This window comes from Lissotriton helveticus, chromosome 3_1, assembly GCF_964261635.1.
Source record: "Lissotriton helveticus chromosome 3_1, aLisHel1.1, whole genome shotgun sequence".
In the NCBI taxonomy this organism is placed as follows: Eukaryota; Metazoa; Chordata; class Amphibia; order Caudata; family Salamandridae; genus Lissotriton; species Lissotriton helveticus.
Genome location: NC_136061.1, coordinates 494585381 through 494602199, shown reverse-complemented (window position 1 = coordinate 494602199; position 16819 = coordinate 494585381). Strand labels below are relative to the sequence as shown.

Below are 16819 nucleotides of genomic sequence, written 5' to 3'. Positions count from 1 at the left end.
TTTTCAAGGCCTTCCTGAATTGGAGAAGATTAGGTTCAGTTCTCAGTCTCCGAGGAAGGTTGTTCCAGTGTTTGGCCGTGTGGACCGAGAAGCGGCGTCCTCCGGACCGGGCCTTTTTGACTCTGGGAACAGTGATGAAGTTCTCTCCGCCTGAGCGGAGGACCCTACTCGCATTGTAAGGGATGATGAAATCCTTGAGGATGGGTGGGCCTTTGTCATGGAGGGTCTTATGGGCCAGACAGAGGGCCTTGAAAGCCACCCTTTCTCTGACTGGGAGCCAATGCAGGAGCTTCAAGGCTGGCTTTGCCGAGGATCTGGCGGGGGTGTCGGTAAGTAGGCGGGCCGCGGCGTTTTGGACTTTCCGCAGGGTATTGAGGGTGGCTTCGGGGGCACCCAGGTAGATTGCGTTGCAGTAGTCCAGCCTCGCCATAATGAGGCCCTGAATCAGGAGTTTCTTGGAGGTAGCGGGGAGCAGGGGGAAGACCTTTCTGCAGGCCCTAAGGAGTCCAAAGCAGATTCCTGCCGTTTTTTTGGCCTGTGATCTGAAGCTCAGGTCCTTTTCGAGCCATACGCCCAGGCTCTTGACCTCCTCCTTCGGTGTAGGGGGGTCACCTAGACAGACGGGCCAGATGTCAGGCGGCAGGGAGGGCTCTTTATGTCCGAGCAGCAGGATCTCGGTCTTGGACCCATTCAGTTTCAGTGCCGAGGAGTTCATCCAGTTATGAATTTCCGAGAGGCAGCTGTGAAGGTCGGGTGGGGATTGGTGCGGGTGTGAGAGGGTTACCACCAGCTGGGTGTCGTCGGCGTAGTTGATAATCGAGACGCCGAACGGGTTGACCAGTTTCTCCAGCGGGGACATATACACGTTAAATAACGTAGGGCTAAGGGATGAGCCCTGCGGTACTCCACAACGGAGGGGGATTGCGGGGGAGTGGCTGTCATTCTCCCAGACTTGGAAGGAGCGTCCGTCTAGGAAAGATTTTAGCCACTTCAAGGCCGTGCCCCTTACTCCGATGTCTCCCAGTCGTTGGATTAGGGTGTGGTGGCTCACAGTGTTGAAGGCCGCACTGAGGTCCAGGAGGATCACTGCCACTGATCCTCCCGTGTCCAGAATGCTTCTGGCCTTCTCCACTGCTGCCAGGAGAGCTGTGTCAGTGCCCTGTCCTGGACGAAACCCTGTCTGGGAGGTCCCGAGTAGGTTGTTGCTCTCAAGGAATAGTGATAGTTTTTTATTCACTAGCTTCTCCGTGATCTTGCTATTTCCTGGGAGGCGGGAGATAGGTCTGTAGTTGGCTAGGTCCAGGGGGTCTAGAGAGGGTTTCTTTAAAAGGCCTTTGACCACTGCCGCCTTCCAGCTAGGAGGGACTAGACCCTGCGAGAGGGAGGAATTAATGAGGGACGTGATGGGGGGGGAGGATGGTGCTAGACACTTTTTTCAGAAAACGGAGGGGGGCGGGATCGCGAGGAGAGCCACTTTTAATTGTAGCCAATGTCGCGGCTACCTCTTCCGTAGACACTGGGCCAAAGGTGTCCAGAAAGGGTAGGTTGCCATCAGGGGAGTGAGGGCAGTAAATGGGAGATTTAGAAGGATCCCCGCCCAGGTTGTCAGCCGTGATTGGGGGTAGGTCCGCGAGAATTTTTTGGATTTTCTCGTCGAAGAAGGTGGAAAGTTTAATGCATTTGCTTTCCGCTGCTTTGGGGTCCAGAGGTTTTACTGGGGGGTCTGGGGCCTGGAGGAGTTCCTTAAGGACGGCAAAGGTTTCATGTGCCGAGCAGGAGGCGTTTTTAATTCTATCTTCGTAGAAGGCGCTTTTAGTATTGAGGAGTTCCGTTTTATAGGATTTTAAAGAGGCCCGAAATATATCTTTTTTGTCTGCCTTTTTATCTTTCCTCCATAAGCGTTCGTTCCTCTTACATTCCTTCCGTAGTAAGTTTAATTCGGGGGTGTACCAGGGGGAAGGGGTGACTCTCTTGGTACGTTTGAGGGTGCTGGATTTCGGGAGGATGTCGTCCAGAGATTGGGAGATCCATGTGTTAAATTTGGTGTCAGCAGTGATAGTGTCTTGAGAGGGGGGAGGGGTATCTTCACTTAGTTTAGCTGCCCATTCCTCTGGGACCAGTTTATGCCAGCGTCTAATAAGGGTTCTGAATTTAGGAGGTTGAGGTGGAGGGATGTTAATGTGCCATTCGAAGGGGACCAGGAAGTGGTCGGTCCAAGGGAGGGGGACGTGGGGGCGAGTGCTCAGATCTTGGATGTTAGTGAATATGGGATCGAGTAGCTGTCCTTTGTCGTGAGTCGCCTGTGCGTTTTTTAGGCCGAGGCCCATAGAGGAAAGATCTTGTAGGAGTTCTACAGCCTGTTTGTCGACCGGGTCCAGGAAGTGGATATTGAGGTCCCCCAGTAGGAGATAGTTGGAGGAAGTCGTGCAATCCATGGTGATGTGGTCAGTGAGTTTGCTAGGAAAATCGGTGAGTTGGCCAGGGGGGCGATATACAAGCATTCCCGACAGGGATGTTACTGGGGAGATTTGGATGGAGAAGTGGCAGCTTTCACAACCTTTGATGTTACCATCCGAGATTCTACAGGAGAACACGTCCTTAGATATTATGGCTAGGCCGCCTCCTCTACCAACTGGTCTATTCAATGAGCAGATTTGATAGCCCGGAGGGAGTGCTAGGACTATATCAGGGCCATTGTTGTGAGTAAGCCATGTTTCAGTGAGAAACAGAATGTCCATAGCGTGGTTTAGAATCAAGAGGTTAATTTCATGCGCATGTTTAGCGAGCGATCTGCAGTTGAGGAGGCCTAGTTGTAGTCCGCCTGGTGCCGAGTCTGTGCCAGGAGGGTTGCAGAAACTGCAGCCGGTAAAAGGATTGTCGCCCGAATAGGTGTAATTGCAGAGGGGGTGTTTTTGTGTGTTCAGGGCCAGGAGCCTGTCCCGGGTGTAGTTCGGGCATTTCGTGACAGAAATGGGCAGAGTAACTGGGCCCGGGTCCGGCTGGGCCCGGACGGGCCCAGACGGGCTTGCCTTTGGCGCGCCTTCGGCGCGCTGACGGCGCGCCCGCTGCGCCCGTCCGCTGCGCGTCCGAATGCGGCACATGATTTTATACCGACAGGGGGGGGCGTGGCCAAAAGTAGTGGGCGTGGCCTGTAATCAGGCTCACTCGCTAATGGTGGTGAAGGAGACTTTTCTTCCCCGTGGCAGCGTTTAGGTCGGCTGCACGGGTGTTTTCAGAGTCTAGGTGAGTGCCCCTAACAGGTTAGTGGGAGGTGTACAAATTCTAAAATCAATTTACACACACTTTAAAAAAAACATAACATTTTTCATACAATTTTTCAGCAGAGCTCCCGGCTGTGCCTCAGGAGTATAGGTTCTGAGAGAGACTGGGCGTCGGCGCTTTAAGTAGTCAACTTATTGGATGTTCGCTCCCTTTGAGCCACTTCACAACTGTCCTTTGATGCTTTTAACGCTCAAAACTGCATTACGGGTGGTCATCACTTCTGCCAGGCTAGTGAGTGAGCTCCAGGCTCTTTCTTCAAAGCCTACTTTTCTCTCTGTGCATCCACACAAAGATCTCCTCAGAACCCGTCCATTCTTTCTGCCAAAGTCTGTTACTGCCATTCACATTGGGCAGACCATCATTTTGCCCAACTTCATTCCGCCTCAGCATCCTTCCAAAGAGGAAGAGAGGCTCCACCGTCTGGACCCAAAACGTGCGCTGTCTTTTTATCTAGACCGCACAAAACAGTTCAGGGTGGATGACCAGCTCTTTGTTGGCTACGTGGGTGCCAAAAAAGGTAATGCCATACACAAACGGACTATCTCACGGTGGGTCATTTTGTGTACCAAGGCTTGTTGTTCTCTGGCGAGAAAGGAGCCTCAAGTGCGGTTGCTCGCCCATTCCACCAGGGCGATGGCAGCCACTACTACTTTAGGGCAAGGAGTTCCTCTGAGCGATATCTGTCAGGCAGCTACGTGGGCATCGTTGCACACCTTTACAAAACATTACTACCTGGGCGGTCCAGTTCGGAGAGATGGCTTCTTTGGCCGTTCTGTTCTCCAGGATTTTCTGGTGTAATATTGGTTTGCAGGACCGCCTCAGGAGTTGGTATTGCTAGGGTATCTATTCTAAGGTAAGGAATCTATAACTAACGTGTTTCTTTCAGATGAACAAGTTACTTACCTTCGGAAACTATATATCTGTAAGAAACATTAGTTAGTTTTAGATTCCGTACCGCCTCACCCATCCTCCCCGTTCTGCGAACTGATTTCTAGGGTTAAGGATATCCTTTCAGGCGCCTAGTTTTCTGTTCCAATGGTCAGTGTCTTGCATGGCTCTGCGTTTCTGGCACTTAAAGTCGTGTACAGAACTGACGTCAGCGCGCGAGGGCGGCATCTAGGTAGCTACTGCGACGTCATCCCGGCGACATGACGCCAACGACGGATGCGGAACTGACCATACCACCTTCAGACGTGCAGAGGTTCTGTTGACGAAAATGGTTCCAGATCTAGTCTGACGCCTGGGGTAATTCTTAGGTAAGGAATCAATAACTAACTAATGTTTCTTACAGATATATTGTTACAGAAGGTAAGTAACTTGTTCGATAATACCTCTATCGGCCTTTGTCCCTGTCTAGCAGAGGTAGCTAAGTGGATTAATCACTCGTATCTAAAATTGAATGGTGACAAGACCGAGTTGATGCTCCTTGGCAATCCGTCTCCCTTTAAAGGGGTGTAATGTGGCCTGCCTGCATGTGAACCCTCCCTGCAACCAAGACCCAGATTAAGAGTCAGAGTATCTGGCTTGATTAAGACCTCAGCTTTATGGTCCAGGCACAGAAGGTGGTGGCTTCCTGCTTTGGCATCCTAAGGATGCTCCGCAAAGTGCTTCTACTCCTCCCCCTCCAGGCAAGAAAGCTCATGGGATAGGCAATTATTCTTTCCCGCTTGGACCATGGAAATGCCCTTTTCCTTGGAGCCTCGAGCTCGACCTTCGCAAAACTCCAAACAGTGCAAAACTGCGCAGCAAATATTCTTGTGGGGACCTCGAACCAGCAATCTGTGAAACCTGCCTTGAAGTCCCTCCACTGGCTCCTTGTTCGGGAGAGAGTTAACCTTAAGGCGATGCACATAGTGCATCGCCCACTAGATGTTAGCAAGGAATGAACCAGCGATCAATCATTCCACTGTCCAGCCTTACCAGGTGATTAGACAGCTGCGCTCAGACAATCTGCATTAAGAAGGCCAGAAGTGGCGGTCGTCCATTCTCTTATAATGCCCCTAGGCTGTGGACACCTCCCTCTCCACCTACGCAGAGAATCCAGCCATCTGGCCTTTCGGAAATTGCTAAAAATGTGTCTCTTCCCTTAAGTGTTGCTGTGATGTTCTCTCGGTTTCTGCTTCAGCGCTGGTATGCCCCTGGGTAGCTCAGGACAGTGAACTTAAAGGCCAAGCAAGAGCAGGCCATGAAGCTTTTGCCTGCTCATCATGTGCCGTTTCAGATGCCGTTTGAGTGGGAAGTCTCGGGACCACTCCCAGAGTCACTCGAATTGGTCCTCGCCTTGCACCAGGGCCTTTTCTGGTAAGTCACACAAAAAGAAGTAGAAGCGCTGTTCGACATCTCCACAATTCTTCCATTCTTCAGACGATACGAACGAACAACACCACAAACGTCGACCCCCTTCACAGGTGGTCCCTGTACACCCGGTGTCGGAAACTGGGTCTGGGCCACGCTTCGCCAAATTTTCAGAAGCGACCCCCGTCCAACTCAGAGTTTTATTAGGCCATGAGCCTCATTTTTGGGCAGTCGAACCCCTGTGGAGCACCGTCAAGTTCCCCGGGTTTGGAAGGGTCTTTGACTGGAGCTCCGCTGGTGAGTTCGCTATCACGCCAGTCCACAACTTAGGATACGTTGGTGGATAATGATTGGCTGCAACTTTGCGACTTTGCGACCTCCTCTGAGGACCTTTCCAGGGGTGCGTTTCCCGACGCTGCCGACACCAATTCGCAGCACCAAGCCCATTGTGATTCCTGACTGAGATACGGAGCAAGACCTGCATCGCCCAAAGTCTCTTCCAGCCCCGACCAGGCCCACACAGCCTGAATCTGGGACAGAGCCCTATTACACTGAAGGGCTCACTGAGGAACACAAATGAAGAAGATCTGAGGAACCCTATTCCTACAATGACCTCTAGCAGAGGTCATGTCTGATGACATCTAGTATAAGGACCTGGCTAATGCCAATGGTAAGGACACCTCGTCTCCTCTCTCCTCCAGCAGTGGCTCTGAAGGAAGGGCTTCCTACAGATGATGTTCCGAAGGACGGCTGAAGTCCTGGACATAACGTTTTTATGAAGGTGCTTTAACTGGGGGTATCCCCATCAGAACTCATACTACACTACAACAAAGCCATCACTGATGTCCTGCTCATGGCCTGGGCCAAGCCCTACACAGGTACTCCTATGCACAGAACCATTGCTTGCTGCCATCGCCCCACTTCAGGGGACCAAGCCTTCCTCTCCCATGACTCCAACCCTGGTAGCCTGGTAGTCCCAACCTCGACAGAAATCTAGGCACCTTCCAAAGGCAAGCCCGTCTGCGCCCGTCCACCATTGCCTATATTGCTATCCCCGGTCTTAGGCAGACACCCCCATTCCTTTACCTACATCCCATTTGCCTTCCCTGCCCTCCCCTCACCCTCCCTCCCGGGAGCGGCCTTCCACATCCTGTGTTGTCCCTGCCATCTCGGTCTGCCTTCTGAACACCTCTGACCTGTTTGCTCATGTATCGTCCCCCTCAACTAATGCCTCATTTTATCCCCGCTGTACAGGATCTACTGGCTACCCTAGCTGTGTCAAAATAGCGATTGGATCAAGACTGCGAGGAGCCGAGAGGGGTGCAGGGAGGCAGATTTAAGATAACCAGGTCTAATTGAAAGAGACACTGCAAACGCCAAAAAAACACAGCACTGGCAGAAGTTAAAAGAATCCAGTTACGCTGCCAGGTGGGCCCCATTACGCCGCTGAATAGGTGACATACTTTTTTTCAAAAACGATGGCCCCCCTCCGGCCTAACCCTCACTACTGAGTTCCTGAATTTTACAGAAAGGAATTTTACATTTGATTTGTTAGACCAGAGGGACAATTAATTTCCGCAGAATTGTTTGTCCTGATGAAGGTGATATCGCAATACACCGAAACGCTGCGTCGACATTTTTGACAACGCTGAAATTTGGTGGTTTTGACAATTTTGACAACTCTGAATTTTGTGGTTTTGATCTTTTTATCATTGTATATGTGTATTGACACTTTTTTTTTTAAACATTTAAATTTTATTGTATGGCACTTTACCGATGTTACCCAACATCTATTTTATGGATCTGTAATAAAATGTTCAATTTTTTAACAAGCCAACAATGTTTTATTAATTTTTTTATAATTTTTTTGTTTTCACTGTATGTTTAATATTGTGTACTTCTCTGTGCATTTGGCACTTTGAGTTATGAGGGCAATATACAAGAGGTTTTTTCAAGAGTTGAATACTGGGACTTGTTAAGTTCTTTATTCCTATTCTCCTTGTCCCGTATTGGACTAATAAGGAGACCTCCCTTTTTCTTACTTGTTACCCTAGCTGTGAACCATTCCTCTGTTCTAGTGCTAGGGGATTTCAATTTTTGGCCTTCAGATCCTGCCGAGGACCATATGTCCAGAGATTTTTCGGAATCTTTTTATAGCCTCAACTTCTTATCTCACGTCCATACCCCTACCCACACTCACGGCCACACCTTGGACCATGTCTGGTCACTCAATTGCCCTGTCTCTCCGCCCGTAGTTACCCCATGTGCCTGGTCTGACCACTTTTTAGTTTCCTTCCTCCTACACCACACTTTTGTTAAAAGATCCCCTCTTCCTAAGAACACCTGGGCGCGCAATTGGAACCAGGTTGACATGGTTTCCCTCTGCTCTTCTCTCTCTGCTTCAACTCCCCGTATTGAAGTCCTTCCCTCTTCTGCTCAAGCAGACACTATCAATAAATGGCTTGCTAGTGGGTGCGACAAAGTAGCCCCTCTGAGACGCGTTACGACCAGGCGCGCCAATGACGCGAATAGGTGGTTCAACGCTGAACTCAAAGAGAGGAAACTTGCGGTTCGGCAGGCAGAGCGCGCCTGGAGACGCGCCTACTGCCTTACACTCAAATTGCAATATACCTCACTTCTCAATCAATACAAGAAAGCCATTCTCTCTGCCAAGACCAATTATTTCTCCTCGAAAATCTTGTCCGCCGAAAATCAACCAAGAGAAATCTTTTCAATTGTGCAGGACTTAGCTTTCTCCGACAGAGCTACCCTCAAACCTTCCCCTTCCCAGGCCCTCTGCGATTCGCTCAATAACTTCTTCATCGAGAAAACTACTACTATCAAGTCTAACATATCATCCCCTTCCCCCTCCTTCTCTGACCCTCAGCCTCCGCCCAATCAGTTATTTCTCGATTATATTCCTCCTCTGACCAGGGAGTTGTTCTTGTCCCTACTTCTAAGGGTCAAGTCCGGATCTCCCTCGGACACCTGCCCTGCACCAATCCTTAGACAAATCTAACTGGCCTGTCCTTTGCCCCCTCTCACCTTTCTCAACGCTTCCCTTGCTCAGGGCATCGTCCCACAATCTCACAAATCTGCTACTATAATTCCCATCTTAAAGAAACCTGGGGCAGACCCCACCTCTATGGCCAATTATCGCCCCATCTCCCTCCTTCCCTTTTTAGGCAAAATACTGGAGCGACATGTCACCAAAGTGCTCAGTGCCTTTGCTGAGGAAACTGGCAGGTTAGCCCCGTGTCAGGCAGGCTTTCGCCCCAGGCACTCTACGGAGTCGGTAGTCCTCTCCGTCATGGACAAACTCAGAGAGGGAATGGACACCAATCTGCCCCAGGCCTTGGTCCTTCTTGATTTATCCGCCGCCTTTGACAGGGTTGACCATTCCATCCTGCTCACCCGTGTCAGGGCGGCTGGCATCAGGGGATCAGCCCTGGTCTGGCTCTCTTCCTTCCTGAGGGACCGTACTCAGGCCGTCCATCTGGCCGACTTCTCTGCACCCTCCCGCAAGGTTCAATGCGGCGTACCGCAAGGCTCCTCCCTGTCCCCCCTGTTGTTTAATTTGTATATTTTCCCTCTTGTTTTTGCACTACAGCATATGAAGGTCACGGTGTACAACTACGCCGATGACCTCCAGCTTATCTTTAATTTGTCCTCTTCCCCAGACTCCACTCATAATTTCCAATCCGTTATGATCTTCATCAGGGACTGGGTGAATCACAACCACCTGAAGTTAAATCCAGACAAAACCGAGCTGGTCCTTACAGGTGGTTGCTCCAGTCCCTGGAACCCTTCATTTTGGCCTTCTTCCCTGGGTTCCCCTCTCGTCCCCTCTTCCTCAGTAAAGACCTTAGGCATAAAATTGAATGATCATCTTACCTTGCACTCCCAGATTAGTTCTGTTGTTTCTTCCTGCTTTATGACTCTCCGCACTATCCGAAAGATTTCACGTTTTTTCTCCCTTTCTGCCCTTAAACGTATTCTTTTAGCCATGGTCATATCCCGTATCGACTATGGCAACGCTTTATATTCTGGTATTCCTGCTTATGATTTACGGCGACTTCAGCTGGTTCAAAACCAGGCCGCCCGACTTGTCTATAACCTTCCTAAATCCCATCACGTCACCCCGTTACTCAAAGCCTTACATTGGCTTCCCATTCGGGAACGCTCCCTCTTTAAGATGGGCTGTATCACCTTTCAGGCCCGGTAAGGAACGGCCCCCGCATTTATTAATTCTGAAATCAAGGCCTATCTCCCTTGTAGAGAGCTGCGCTCCTCCTCCCAATTCCTTCTCTCGGTTCCTCGATTTAGGAGGAAGAAATTGGGAGGTATGAAATTCTCCACCCTCGCCCCCGTATTTTGGAACACTCTTCCCTTTTCCCTTAGGTCCTCCTCCCATTATTTAGAGTTTCGAAAAGCTCTCAAAACCTTCCTTTTTTCTCAAGCCTTCCCACACTAGCGGCCTACTTCCTGTCCTTACCATGGGTCTGCGTCCCTAGCGCCAAGAAGCCGCTTGGTAGTCGAGCGCTTTATAAATATTTTCAAATTCAATTCCCTACCACACCTCCGGATAGAGAATCCAAGAGGCTGGATACCTTCGGAAAGAGGATATTTTGTTCCACCAGCCTGGCACTGCTGTCTGTGAACTCCACATGCTTATTGGACCATTATTCCCATACTGTGTGGGATACGGTTGCGCAAGTGTTGCCTGTGGTCCCAGATGAGACTTGGGCCGTACTTTCCCAAGCTATTGCTAATGGACGAGATGCACTAAAGTTCACAATTCAATACGGGTTGCATATGACCGACTAACTGGGCCAGCCATTTATTCTTTGTGGCACTTAGACGTCGCTCCTGGTTGAGGAATACTGGCTTTTCAGGGGATATCCAAGCCTCGCTCATGGACTTGCCCTTCGATATATCACGTCACTTTGGAGAAAAGGCTGATTCGGCCATGGAGAGGTTCAAGGATAGTAGGGTCAATGCTAAGTCTTTGGGGCTCTCTGTATCCCCTAACAACGAACATTCTGCATTGCGCCCCTTTATTGCTAATGTAGGGGCTATCAGTCATGTCCTTCCCCACCTAGCCATAATGGCAAGCAGACTCATTACTTTCGTGGACATGTGTCCCACAAAGCTCGTGAGGCCCACAGAGAGAGGTCTGCCAAATCCACCCCCCTCCCTGGCAGCAGCACACTCAAAGCCTCTTTAGTTTGCCCTCTATCCAGCATGGGCACACCCTCAAACCAGCATGGCACCCAGTGGCAGCAGAATACAACACCATCTGTACCAATAGAGAGACATGCCATCAATCAAGTGGGTGCTACAGATTGTTCAACAGGGTTACGCCATCCCATTCCTACAAATCCCGCCACCACTCCCTATCTTCACCAAATTGGTTGATGGAGGACCACCTTCCGCTCTTGCGACAGGAAGTACTGGCCCTTCAGCCCTAAGGAGATATCTAGAGGGTGCCAGTATCAGAAATAGGTTGTGGTTTCTATTACTGCTACTTTCTGGTTGCAAAGAAGGATGGAGGTCTTCGGCCTATCCTAGATGTGCGCCCTCCAAATTACTGCTCGGAAAAAATTATTCTAAATGCTCACCTCGGCTCAGGTCTTATATGCCGGCAACCCTGAAGACTGGATGGTAGCGTTGGACTTGCAGGACGGTTATTTCCACACTCCCGCGCTGCTTGCCCACAGACAATACCAGCAGTTCTCAGCGTGCGAGGAGCATTATCAGTTAGCTGTGCTTCCCTTCTTCCTTTTCCAGTGCCCCTCGGGTGTTTGCCAAGGTGATGGTGGTAGTTTCAGCGCATCTGCGGAGTTCAAGGGATCCATTGTGGGCAATCAGATCGCCAGAAAGAGTTTATTACCTCATAGTGCAAAAGTCATACTTATTTGTTTTGGGAGATTTCCTGACAATTGCTGAGTTAAGGAAATCCAATAAAGTATTCACAGAGTTTTGTACTTATTTGTTTTATGCTTTTGTACACTGATTGATTGTACTGTACTGGTGCTTTATAACTCTTATTTATTTTGATTGCGCAATTCTGATATGTTGTTTCAGTTCCATTTAACTGATTGTTTTTGTTTCAGCCTTCTTGGTGGTTCACACTATATGGGTGCCCTTTATAGTATGGAGAAAGAAAGCCCAGCACTGAACGGATGGATGTTCATTTCAGATCGGAGACTTGTTACTAACGGGTTCAGGATTAAAATGTTACCAGGTATGACAGTCCGTTTCCTTGGGTTTTTTTTGTTTTCTTTTTACTCTTTTTTTTTTTACTCTTTTTATTTTAAAGTTCCTCTTTTCCAAGCCCAAGGCTTTGTAGTCTTGTCCCGTAGCAGTAGCATCCCCAGGGAAGTGCACTTCTAGCATGGTATCTGGCACAAAGACAAACTCAAACCTGCAGGGCAAGATAAGATTTGCCACAAAAGCCCAACTGGATGGGTGGGTAAGGCGCACCGAGGAACCTGCCAGATAGCTCCAGTATGGGACAGATCATTCCAGTCTGGGGACACAAGAATGCTGTCAGTACCTTGTTACAGCCTTCTCCACATCTATATTGGGTGCTTTCGTTCTCTGGCCGGGATTACATGATACAGAGCACTGCTTACTAATCCTGCGAAATAGAAGACCCAGGCACTGTTAAACTTAACCCTAAACATTTGTGCTTTGTTGCATATTTAAAGTATAATCACAGATATTTATAAAGCAACAGTACTTAAGAAAAAGACGTGTTAAAATATCTTATGGAGCTTAACATATGTATAATATAGCACTGGAATAGCTTGACTGGCTGCAGCACTCATATTGCAGCAGGCATAATGATATATTTGGAAAGGAATTCTGTGGGTCAGGCCCCGGGCACAGTGTGAGTAATATATACTGGTGATTCTTAGGTTGCTCTGAGTTGTCAAACATACATGTCTGCACCTTGATTTCTTAGTGAAGAATTACAAAACTCCTAGCACTTCCCTGATGAGGGCGATGACAGATTCCTTCTTTGAATGTTCTGGCTGTCCTTATATATAGAATATTATATAGGTAGTGCGCAGTTCTTAGAAACTAGTCCACCGTTTGTTTTACTTCTAATTATTTTAAGTATAAACGTGATTGTCATGATAAAAACTACATTTTAATAATATATTAAAAGGTTTTTCTAAAAAGCATGGGCTTCATTTTTGGGACCACATGGTGCCTATTTGCTTAATTTGAGCGAAAGCACAGAAGTTGCAGGGATCTGTCCGTCTCGGAGCATCAGATTTCTAGCAGGAACAGCTAGATCCGAGCCTGCACCACCATTCCAGGGCTCCCTCTCCTGTATAGAGTATCCATCAGCTATGCTGGCAGTAGTGTATCTCCTCAATTTAGTCTACCTCAGGGGAGGATTAGGTCCCCGCCTCTAAGCGCTGGATATCGACCGCCTCTACCCAGTGCTTCACAAGGTCGTTGTCCAGTCATTAAAGTTTGTTGACTGCACTGCGATCAGTTTTAATGCGTAGGGATGCAGAAAGCTGGCTCTGCCATCCCATCTCTGCTTCCACAGAGCCTCCTGGGCCACTGAACTAACTGTGCTCCTTGTCTGCCCTGGTGTGGTCCTCACCTACTGCGCCTTCCTATGCCGTCTGGCCCACGGGTCCATCAGGCTTCCCACTACAGCGTCTGCAGTTTGCAAGCCACAGCTGTGGCTCCACATCACACCTGGGTCCACGGGGTGCTGCGGACCGCTTCTTCATTTTCTTACTTTACAGCTACCACCGCTGCACAGCCTCTCTCAAGGTTGCTACAGCTGACAGCTATCATCTTGGGCCCACCGTGCTCTCCATGGCTTTCACTTCTCAGGTGTGGAGCAGTTCTGTAGCCGTGTCAAACCCTTGAGAGCAAGGAATGGTTTCTAACCTGTAATACTAGTTCTCTCTCAGGGGAATCTCCAATGAAATCATAAGCAGCCCTTCCTCCTCCCAGACAGAAGAGATACGTTTTGATTTGAACCTAATTTTTACTTTTTTTATTTACTGCATCAAAAAGAACTGAGTAAACGGCCACGGCAGGGCATGACGGGACACTGGGGGATCAAGAGGCTTTTAAAGGCACAATTCACAGTGTTTCAATGCTGCAGCCTATGCAGGCTGTATTGCCTTATGCTTGCATTTCATTCACTTTAAAATAATGTAAAAATACTTTGTGAATGACGTTTTAAAACACCACGGTTACTTATTTCTAGTGGTCTATAAAAGCTGTATCCCTGTCTTCCATTTTTTAAAGTAAATGTAATGAAATTGGCATTATAGCCTGTCTTAAGGATGAGGATTTTCTATATTTTTGTCACATCCACTTCGAAGCCTTTCTGAAGTAAGGCAAAGTTACTGTGAAAATGTCACATCGAAAGAACTGCTCCAGCGTCACTGCACATGGGTTGGGCTATTCAGTGCTTATTATTTCAAAGCAGATTTGCCTAAGAGAGAACTAGGATTATAGGTAAGAAAACACTCCTTCCCCATCTTCCTCGCGATTGAGCCAGGGCTAGTCCACAGCTCATTCATCACCAAAGTGGACAACCACTGTTTCACATTTTTGGTCCAGGGAATAGTGCAAGCTTAATCCAGGATCAGTATTTCCTACTGGCGAAATCTATAATGTTCTAGCTCCAGTGGATCAAATTCTACACCAATATGACAGGGGGCTGAACATAATTATGTCTGTCAGAGGAACCTTCTGCTAAACCTGGAAGTGGCGATTCATTAATTAAGTGTTCCGGATATGGATGAAGAGGAAGGTGAGCTTCCTCAGGATGATGGAGGCCAATAATATCAACACAACAGACTCAACGAACTCAGGCAAACCAAATTTCAACAATATTAAACGAACAGGAAACGTCAAAAACAATAGGGACCCGTCCACCGAGGACCACAAAGAGCAGCCTCCAACAGATAAGAACAGAAACATCCCGTCTTCTACCTCAGCTGAGGCCAGAATCAAACCACTTTCCAGCGAAGAAGTGGCCACCAACCAGGCTCTTCAAGACTATTTTGAACCCCATGGCAGGGTGTGTGCGAGCACCCACCCAAGCTCTGCATCCACAAGTAACCCGAATCCTCTAGATTCTAGAACAACTACGGGTGGAGCAGGGATCCAGCACCTACAATAAGCCTCTAAGCCAACTAGATGAAGGGGAAGCTCAACCAATTAAAAACCAATCCTCCAAACAACGGCGAAAACAAGGAAAGGGAGGAACAATACTCCTGTCATCAACACTTTATTTCAAGTACCAACGGAAGCTCTGAGTGAACACCAGGCAGAACAAAGATCACTGAGCGAGCCATCAACTCCACAGCCTGCACTGCCTCGGCATCAAGCTCAACAGCGCTAGAAAACACAGGAACACACACTTAAAGGAACCGAAACAACCCGAGAGCATCCATGCTGCAGAACGGTCAGAATACAACACAGCACTTTCAATCATAAGGGGAACCACCCCAGCAACAAAGGCCGTCGTAATGTCCTCCCCAATCTAGCAGGATCAGCAAACTCCAAATTAAAAACTGAAAAAGGAACAAGGGGTGGGCCAGTTGGCCCTACCTCCCTTAACACAGGTTGGTGGAAGAAAGGGATAAGTTCCGAATCAGGAGATAGAGTGGGCCCCGCAATTCAGTCACCCAGTTCCCCAGAGGGGAGGGAAATGGTCCCGCACCTCGCCACCACTCCAAATAGCCTCCGATGGGACTCCAGCCAGTCAATTCTGTTTATCCCAGATTACAAATCCAAAGGTCGGGGTGATATCCTCAATAGAGGCAACTTTCTTTGAATACAAGCTCCCATTAGTAATCTGGCAGGGATTGGATCACAAGACCTAGTATCGGTTCAATTCGAAACATTCAAATATCTCTTGGACCAGGAAGCAACAAAAACTACCTGGGTAAACCAGGAAATAACCGAAAATTCTTAAAGAGTAGCCCCAAATGCAAGCCTGGGGATTCGATTATATGCTCACCGCGAAGCGGGATATCCAGAACCCCTTCTCCGACAGCACCAAAATCCTAATGTCGACAAAACAAAAAATAACGTCAATTCCGGTCCCTGCAACTCCGTGCTCAAAGGTGCACGAAGCTCCTCCGTCGAGGCCACACAACACAGCGGAGTAACCACCCTGAAGGGTCGGGACGAAAGAGGAAGGGATCTATCAACCGACTGGTCATGGATTTCAAAAACTATAAACTGCAGACCCGAGGCACAATGACAGAGAGCAGAAAAAATAATAAGCACTTCGAACCTAAAATTCTGCTCCTGGAACATAAATGACCTTGGTGCGAAAACCTCTGACAAAGGATTATTGATGTATCTCCAACGATTTGACATAATCCTACTACAAGAAACATGGCTGGAAGAGCCTTTCCACTTGCCAGGTTTTAAATCATACCATCTCCCTGGGACCGGAAGCTCAAAATTTGAGCATTTGAAAGGCGGTCTTACAACCTATGCTTCAATCAAATCTGTAACATCGGTGAAGAAGCTAACAAGCATAAACACTGCAACAAACGGATTAAAAACAATACAGATAGAAATATCAAGCTGTAGAAACAAAGAACCCTTAATACTTGTCAACTCCTACATTCACCCCCACAACAAAAAAATCGGCGCAAATTTCCTGGTAGCCGAATTGACCAAACTCATCACTGAGGAACCATCTGCAAATTACATCGTCTCAGGGGACTTTAACATGTCCCTCACAGGGTGAATCGACTTGGACTGTCCTGCAGCAGAGCGTCACGCAGCATGGGGTATCCCATGCCAGGAAGACTGTAGATGGGGCAAGCCATCCAAAATCTCGAGGGATCTTCTGATCGAACTGATGAACCTGTCTTTGGTTGCATTAAACTGGAGTTTTGCGGAAGACCGGCCACAAGCCGCCACTTTCCACACTGCCCTATCTAACACTGCAATAGACTATACTTTCACGTCTCTATCGCTCTTCAGTCTAATAAAAGGGTTTAGGATCGGAACGCCGGATTACAGCGACTATCTACCCCAAGAGTTTTCTCTTGAAGCTCACGGAACAGCAACCACTTATCCAATGGAGGACCCAAATTCAACGATAACAGCTATCCACAGGCGAATCAAATGCAACATGCGTGATCCAGAACAACTTCAGGCCCTTGCAAAAAAAAGATGGGAGGAAAGTAAGCAGCTGAGTACGAACCGTTTAATGGCATGGGAGAAC

General features: G+C 48.5%; 1 protein-coding gene across 6 annotated transcripts in view; it reads left to right on the top strand.

Annotated features, from left to right (window-relative positions):
• The window catches only part of PMS1 (PMS1 homolog 1, mismatch repair system component), an 851578-nt gene that overhangs the window by 671877 nt on the left and 162882 nt on the right, over positions 1 to 16819 (top strand). For all 6 annotated transcript variants that reach the window (XR_013608658.1, XM_078680380.1, XM_078680384.1 and 3 more), the window contains one exon: positions 11694 to 11824. Coding sequence is in view for 5 of the 6 variants with exons in the window: in XM_078680380.1 (XP_078536506.1) it covers positions 11694 to 11824 (131 nt within the window). In the remaining variant the exon portion in view is untranslated. The remainder of the gene's footprint in view (positions 1 to 11693; positions 11825 to 16819) is intronic.